Below are 8517 nucleotides of genomic sequence, written 5' to 3' on the forward strand. Positions count from 1 at the left end.
AAAAAAAAAAAAAAAAAAAGATTGCTCTATTGGGAAGCTGATGTGGGCAGATTGAGCCCAGGAGTTCAAAACCAGCCTGGGCAACGTGGCAAAACCGTCTCTAGCAAAAAAATACAAAAAATTAGCCGAGCATGGTGGCATGCACCTGTAGTCCCAAGCTACTGAGGAGGCTGAGGTGGGAGAATTTGTTGAACCCAGGAGATAGAGGCTGCAGTGAGCTGAGATGGTGCCACTGCGCTCTAGCCCAGACATCAGAGTGAGACGCTGTATCAAAAAAAAAAAAAAAAAAAGAAACTAAACAAACAAAAAGGATCCCTGGCTGTATGGAGAATACATCGTAGGGAACAAGAATGGAACTACGACAACCAGTTAAGAGGTGGTTGTCTGAGTTCAAGAAAGAAATGATGGTGACTGGAACTAAGGAAGACATGGTAGAGACAGAGAAATGTCAAGAATTGTGAAATGTCTGAGATTTCATCTATCTCTTAGTTAATGAGTTAGGCTGCCACAGCTCAGGGATGCTGGTAGAAGACACAAGATTCATGGGTCAGAGATGAAGAAAGGAGAAACAATGGAAGGCATGGGGAACACAGCTGGGTGAGGCAGAGTGCAGGGGGTTAAAGACGTTTGCTCTCATTCTGCCTCTGGCTTATAAGTTAGGACTCATATTTCCCCCTAATCATTGAGAAGAGAATGACAGAAATATAATAATCATCATTTATTGAATGTGCCAGATTCTTTGCATGAACTGTCTTATTTTATCTTCACAGCAGAAAATATGCATTATTCTCACTTTTCAGATGAGGAGACTGAGGCTGGGCAAGAGGAAGTCATTTGCCAAAAGTATCACATGTAGTAAAGGGTCAGTGCAGATATCCAGATGTGGCTTTGTGCATCTGATTTTCAGTGTCTGTGCTCATAACCACTTTCTTATCCCTGAGCTCTGAGCCAAGGCCTAGGAATTAGGTATGTGATTAAGGGAAACTGTATTTACAGGTATTTGCAGCTCTGTGTTCTGTGCCTGATATAAACACATATTATCTCACTCTGCAAGGCCAGTATCACTGTTCCCCACTTACAGGGAAGGCAACTAGAAGCCAATGGACCTGATATATGAGCTTCCCCTTCCATCTTCTGCTGCAAATGTTCCTTGAGTCCCTACACATAAAGATTCTGATTCCAAGGGCCTAGCATGGTTCTGATGGTCATTGAGGGTCAGAAATCACCACCCTAGATAAAGTACTTTACCCATACTTTCTCTCTGCAGGTACTACCCCAGTGGAGATGCTTTTGCTTCAGGGTCAGATGATGCTACGGTACGTTTCTAAGTTATTGAAAGCTTTTCCTATTTGAGAAATCTGCTAACTTATTTTTAGAAAATAACTATTTTTATGGTTATAGAAGTAATGAGTACTCATCAAAGAAAATTTGGGGGAATATTAAATTACCCTGATCTCCTTACCCAAGAAAAATCACACTTGGATGAATTCCTTTCTGTCTTTTTTTCTTTTTAACAAACAAAATGCTTTATAATTTGGCCTTTTCACTTAGCAACAGAATGTGAACATTTTCCCAGGCTGATAAATATTTCTCTCCATTATATTTTCTTAATGATTGGGTAGTATTCCATGTTATGGACATGACATTGGTCTTCAGTTTTGGGGCATTTGGCTTTTCTCAAGGGTTTTTTTTTTTTTCTGTTAAAAACACTGCCATAAGTGTTTTTTGTACCTCTCTTATCATTTCCTTAGAATTCTCAAATGTAACTTGCTGAGCCATAAATAGACCCAGTTTTAAGGATTTTGATACTGATTGCCAAATTATTTTCAAGAGAAAAAATATTTTCTTATTGTCCTCAAAATATCAAATATGAAATAATGGTTTTCATTCTCATTTGCTGCTATAGAAGAATTACAGAGGAATAGATCAAGAGCTTTGAAATAATGAAAATTTAAAACTTCTGTATGTCAAAAATATATAACAAAATATAAGGGACTATATCTTGGAAAAATTCTTGCCATATATAGTACAGGCCAAGTTAAAATCCTGTAGTTATGAATGGGGTTGCATAGCAATAAAATGAACACTCCAATTAAAGAAGAGAGTAAAATGCAGGTCATTTACAAAGCAGTACATCCAAAATGGCAAGTAAACACCTGAAAATGTTTTCAGAGTCACCCATAATCAAAGAAATGCATGTTTTAAGTGATCGGATGCCCATTTTGCCACTTTGCCACTTGGATTAGCAAAGAAATGCCCAGAGGTTGGGTTGGTGAGGAGCCTGGAACATACCTGGGGTCAGGATAGTTGGCACCACCCTCCTGGAGGGCAGATTTGCCATAGGAAACAAGAGCTTGAAAACATCTCTACGTGGCCGGGCACGGTGGCTCGCACCTGTAATCCCAGCACTGTGGGAAGCCAAGGCAGTTAGATCACTTGAGATTAGGAGTTCTAGACCAGACTGGCCAACATGGTGAAACCCCGTCTCAGCAAAAATGCAAAAATTAGCTGGGCATGGTGGCAGGCTCCCGTAATCCCAGCTAATTGGGAGGCTGAGGTGGGAGAATTGCTTGAACCCAGGAGGCAGAGGTTTCAGTGAGCAGAGGTGGCACCACTGCACTCCAGCCTGGGCAGCAGAGCAAGACTCCATCTCAAAAAACAAAAACAGACAAAAAAAAAGGTAAAAAATTAAAAAATTAAATAGGTCAGGCGTGATAGATAGCTGATGCCTGTAATCACAACACTTTGGGAGGCCAAGGTAGGTGGATCACCTGAGGTCAGGAGTTCAAGAACAGTCTGGTCAATGTGGTGAAACCTTGTCTCCACTAAAAATTCAAAAATTAGCTGAGCATGGTGGTAGGCACCTGTAATCCCAGCTACTCGAGAGGCTGATACAGGAGAATCGTTTGAACCTGGGAGGCGGAGGTTACAGTGAGACGAGATTGCGCCATTGCACTCTAGCCTGGGTAACAAGAGGAAAATTCCATCTCAAAATAAAACAAAACAAAACATCTCTACTTCTGATCTGGTCATGCTATTTCCTGATAACTCTTCTAAGGATTCTGTTTCTCACCTAGTCTAAGGAAAATGTTATGTATAAATTTTTGGTGCCACAAAGGAAGTACCACTAGAATATAAATTTCCTCAGCAAGACAATTTGCTTCTATAGAAGGGTGCAGCTCACAGTTGGAACAATGGCAAACACACACCTGGACAAGGGAGGGGAAGGGGTACTTATGCCTGACAGTAGTCACCCTTACTGCTGTGTTGTTCCCCTATTGGCTAGGGTTAGACAGCACAGTCTAGTCTAATTCCGATTGGCTGTTTTAAAGGGACCCAGGGGTATGAGCCGGAGTGGTGGGCTGGGTGGTTTGGCGGGAAGGACAGTTACGGGCAGGTCAGGACAGGTAACTAGGGGTCAAAGCAGGTGGCCAGAGCAGGTGACTGGGATGAGTCTGGATAGGGCAGGGGACTGGGGGAACAGATGTGAATTACTGATTAGAACTGGTGGAAAAGTTTGTTTATTGAAACTACAAGGAAAATAAACTTTAAAATGGAGAATTAAAGAATAAGAGAGCTGAACATACTGACATGCTGATTCTTTGAAGAAAAACTTGGGGTTCACTGTGTCTAACAGAAAATACCAGAAACACATGTAAAGATTTTTAGAGAAGAATAGTTATTATAATATTGTTTATGAAAGAGAAAAATTAGACACAACAGAAACAGGGTTAGGCCGAATAGATTCTGATATATTCAGTAACCATGTCAATCATCTTTTTTGAAGTTTCCTTTTAATGTTATGAGAAAGTACGTATAACCTAATGTTAATAGAAGCAAAAATGAAACATCCAGCCCATTCAGGTACACACATCAAATAGAAATAGGACTGAAGGAAACAGTTCAGAATTAGTAAATTCCTGTAGGATTTAGGGTGGCCTTCATTTCCTTCTGTATACATTTCTGAATATTTTCAAATCTTCTATAATGAACGTAGGACCTTTATCAGAAAAAAAAGTGGGGTCTAATTTTGTTTTTATACCTGAAGAAATTTGCTGTATTTGCTGTTTTTCTGCTGACTCTTTACTGACTCATAGAGATTACTAGGAATTGGGACTCTTTACTGACTCATAGAAATTAATAGGAACTGGGCCTAAAGGAGGAAATAACCACAGGGAAAACTGAGAAGTTTTTCCTTCATCCTTTAAATGACACAAGTCACTGGCACCTACTTGTAGCCCTGTGATCATCGTGTCACCAAACTGGAGCCAGAAGTAAGTGCTTCTTTCTTTATTTTCACCCCAGTGTCGCCTCTATGACCTGCGGGCAGACAGGGAGGTTGCCATCTATTCCAAAGAGAGTATCATATTTGGAGCATCCAGCGTGGACTTCTCTCTCAGTGGTAAGATTTTATTTCACAGACTTTTCCCAGGACTGTAAGACAGGACCAGAATGAAACTAGCACTCCATCAGGCTTTTCGTCAGCTGAGCTTCCCGTGGACCTCCTCCACATTTGCACCAGTTTTTCTTCTCTGAACTTCTGACCTCCCACTTTGCCCTGCCCCAGGCAGCTTCCCCTAGCTCCATTCCCTGCAGGGGAAATGAAGGCTGTACACCCACCTAATGCTGTCCTTCAAGACAATGAAGTGTCAGAAATTCGCATCTGCAATGCTCAGGCATTTTTCTCTCCAGCCTTTGCTTCTCTTCAGATCCCAAAGGGAACGTTTCTCTAAGGTGGAGGTGAAGCAGGAGTCCCTTCTGGGGCCAGACACGGTGGCTTGCGCCTGTAATCCGTGCACTTTGGGAGGCCAAGGCAGGCGATCACTTGAGGTCAGGAGTTTGAAACCAGCCTGGCCAACGTGGTGAAACCTTGTCTCTACTAAAAATATAAAAATTAGCTGGGCGTGGTGGTGCACGTCTGTAATCCCAGCTACTCGGGAGGCTGAGGCAGGAGAATCACTTGAACCTGGGAAATGGAGGTTGCAGTGAGCTGCGATCATGCCACCTGCACTCCAACCTGGGTGACAGAGCAAGACTCTGACCCAAAGGAAAAAAAAAACCCTTCTCAGTGCCCTGAAGCTCATGGCTCCTTTGTGGGAAGTTGCCAGTGAAAATTAAAGCATAGCTCCGGAAGTATCATGTCAAAAAAAGAAAGAAAAAATAGAGACTTAAGGGAGAGCTAACAGGCTGGCTAGCTGGACCACACCATTTTCCCAGACACATCCTATACTACTGCACATGATGTTCCTTCTGCCTGGAACTTCTCTTCCCTGCCTTCTCTGCTTGACAGACTCCTATACAACCCTCAAGAGCCAACTCAAATGTCACATTAACTTTTTCCCTTTAAATAAGTTTTACAAGTTATTAACGACCAGATGACTACAAATATTTTACTTGTGTCTGCAGTGCCCTCCTCGATCCCCCTTCCTCTCTAGTCCCATAGCACTTGACGTGTGTAAAGCACCTGCATTATGGCTGTTACCATGGGATGCTACAGTGATCTGTTCCTCTCAGCCCCACATCCTCCACTGCGGGTAGTGACTGTGCTTTCTCCCCTTTCAATCCTCAAGGCAAAACACAGTGCTTGGGACTCAGTGTGCCTAAATCACCGCTTACTAAATGAGTGAGGGAGTGAGTCATGAAATGAGAAACAGGAAGCAAGGAACTGTCTTAACAGCTATCATCTCACCCTGCTTCAAGGTCGCCTGCTGTTTGCTGGATACAACGATTACACTATCAACGTCTGGGACGTTCTCAAGGGGTCTCGGGTCTCCATCCTGTTTGGACATGAAAACCGTGTTAGCACTCTACGAGTTTCCCCCGATGGGACTGCTTTCTGCTCAGGATCATGGGATCATACTCTCAGAGTAAGAGATGCTTTTCTGTTTTCCTGTGTGTGAGAGAAGAGAGGGGGTGTGATGGGCCTTCTGAAGCGGAGGGAAGGCTAAGCTCAGATGGGCCTGCTCAGCCACGCCGAGCTCCCATTTCCACTCTGCCCACAGTCACAGAAGGAATGAGTTGCATGGATAGGTAGTGAGTGCTCCATCAATGCAGGTATTCTAGCACAGACTCGACAACTGTGCAGCTGCCTTTAGTTGAGGGAATAGTTAGGCTGGATAATCCAGAATCTTCCTTTTGACCCTAAAAGTCTGACTGTTGTGATTCTAGTTTTTGGCAAACCACAGATAACAAGTCTCTTCTCCTATAGTTAGGGTTCTGATTACGATTATTGACCTTGTGATGACAAGGGTCACAGATCCAGGAGGCTGTGAAGCCCCTGAAATTGCTACTTTTTTCTTTTTAATTTTTCTATTGCTGAATCTTGGAAGTGAAGCCCCTGAAATTACATGCCAAATTTGGGGCATATGCATTTTGCCCTCATGGCTTTCATTAAATTCTCAAAGAGAGCTTCATAACCTAGATGAGGGTTGGCTCCCCTAAAATACTGCCTAAATCACCTGTTTAGGCCAGGCATGGTGGTTCATACCTGTAATTGTAGCACTTTGGGAAGCCAAGTTGGGTGGATCACTTGAGCTCAGGAGTTCAACACCAGCCTGGGCAACATGGTGAAAACCTGGTCCTACTAAAAATACAAAAATTAGCCAGGCGTGGTAGCATGCACCTGTAGTCCCAGCTATTTGGGAGGCTGAGGCAGGAGAATCGCTTGAACCCAGGAGGCAGAGGTTGCAGTGAGCTGAGATCATTCCACTGCACTCCAGCCTGGGCAGTAGAGCAAGACTGCGTCTTTGTTTTAAAACAAAAAACAAAAAAACACCATTTATACAGCAAAGCTAAGTTTATTGCTTGCCTCAGTGTGGAACATCAAGAACTGGTAGAGGCGTAGTGGCATCTCAGAAGGGGAGGGCAAAGGCATGCATGAGCTTTTTTTGGTCTGGTTTAAGGCAGGTCTTTGTTGGGGGACACTTAATTAGGATTGGACAAATTGTGGCATATAGTTTTAGGATTGCTGGACACAGGGTTGGGGGAAAGTTTCAAACAGACTCTTCAAAACTAAATAGTCATTTGATGCTCTGTATTGTCCTGAGACGTGGGTGTATTTTCTAAAGAAGATAAGTTGAGTACTCTAATGTTAGGATAAATAGAGAAAAGGATTTTTGCAAAATTCCTGAAACAAATAAAGAAGGTAACCTTGGAGTTCATCTTCCTGGGTAAGAGTGTCCTAAATGAGTAAGTCATATTAATATACACAGTGAGCTGTATGGGTTCAAATGGCATCTGGGAGAGTAGCCAGGCCCTAGTAAGGAGGCTGCAGAGGCCCCACAGACAATTAACCAAGGGAGGAGGGGAACAGGTTCAAAGAAGCACTTTTCAGTTGCTAGGAGTAGAGTGTTATCCTTCTAAGGCACATGAGCAAACTGTTTTGGATGGAGTGTGTGTGTGTGTGTGTGTGTGTGTGTGTGTGTGTATACACACATATACGTATGCCCATTCATGTGTGTAAATAGACTAACTTTATCTCTTTAAGCTCAAGTTTTATAAGTTGTTAACTAAAGGTCTAAAACTATCCATTTTTGTCTTCACAGGTCTGGGCCTAATCATAAATGCACTCATGTATACCTGAGAATTTGAAATCTTCACATGTAAATAGATATTACTTCTAGAGGAGCTTAGGGTTTACTGCAGTTTAGCTTAGGGGAGCAACCCATGGCTCAGAGGTCCCCAAGCATCTCCAATATGACTATTAAAACTGTCGCTTCTGGAAATACACTAGTGTGAGCCTTCAGCACTACGAGAATACCTTCAAGTACAGTGTTTTTCTTTTGGAACACTTTTTAAAATGTATCTGTTTTTATCTGTTTTTAAGGTTATTCTAAATTATACTAGCCTCAACTCATTCTGTCACCAGTAGAATTCAGCAGTTAATATATTCTATATTATTTCTCTGAATCAATTCATTTTCAGAGCGCTTTAAAGTCTGATATTTCTTGATGTGCACTGTGATGCCTGGAACCTTCCTCTGGAAGTGCTGGTTTTACGGACTGAGGACTGGTAACTGGTCTGTGATAGAAGCAAATTCCAATTCCAAATTAATTAATTAGACAAAAATCACTTTTTTTAGAATGTGTTTTTGTTGTAAAAGTATCTTTTTCAGCCTCCTGTTCTATTGTCTTTTTTCAGATAAAACATTTTTGTCTATGGTGAACTGCTATAAATGATGCAGAGAAATGCCTAAAATGGACAGGTTGTTTGATTAGTGGATGCTGTGATATGTCACTGTGTCACTTAGACAGGGCATTTTCTCTGAATCAAAGAAAAAGCCAATGCTGTCTGTAAACAAATGCTTCTGAGAGCAAGCAAAACTTTTCTGAATGGGTACGCAAGATAGGAAACTTATTTAAAAACCTATCAGTAGAATTAGCAGAAACATTTCAGTTAAAGTGGAACTTGTCCATATCAATTATGTTCGTATGTATTGCATTGCATTTATAAGAGCATATGCAGATTGACTGATAGTCTTGAATAATAATGTCTGTTTCTCTTATATAGAAAGAAAAA

The 8517-nt window shown here is 41.9% G+C and overlaps 1 protein-coding gene across 4 annotated transcripts in view; it reads left to right on the top strand.

Annotated features, from left to right (window-relative positions):
- Nucleotides 1–8118, top strand: part of GNB5 (G protein subunit beta 5) — a 66376-nt gene extending 58258 nt beyond the window's left edge. For 2 of the 4 annotated variants that reach the window (XM_037729958.1, XM_037729959.1), the window contains 4 exons: nt 1268–1316; nt 4306–4402; nt 5701–5867; nt 7545–8086. In XM_037729958.1, the coding sequence (XP_037585886.1) occupies nt 1268–1316; nt 4306–4402; nt 5701–5867; nt 7545–7556 (325 nt within the window). In that variant the 3' untranslated portion in view covers nt 7557–8086. Of the gene's footprint in view, nt 1–1267; nt 1317–4305; nt 4403–5700; nt 5868–7544 lie in introns of all 4 variants that reach the window. The other 2 variants (XM_017504617.2, XM_017504618.1) reach the window with 2 other exon arrangements.
- Nucleotides 8119–8517: the final 399 nt, after the last annotated feature.

This window comes from Cebus imitator, unplaced genomic scaffold, assembly GCF_001604975.1.
Source record: "Cebus imitator isolate Cc_AM_T3 unplaced genomic scaffold, Cebus_imitator-1.0 Scaffold325, whole genome shotgun sequence".
Classification (NCBI taxonomy): domain Eukaryota; kingdom Metazoa; phylum Chordata; class Mammalia; order Primates; family Cebidae; genus Cebus; species Cebus imitator.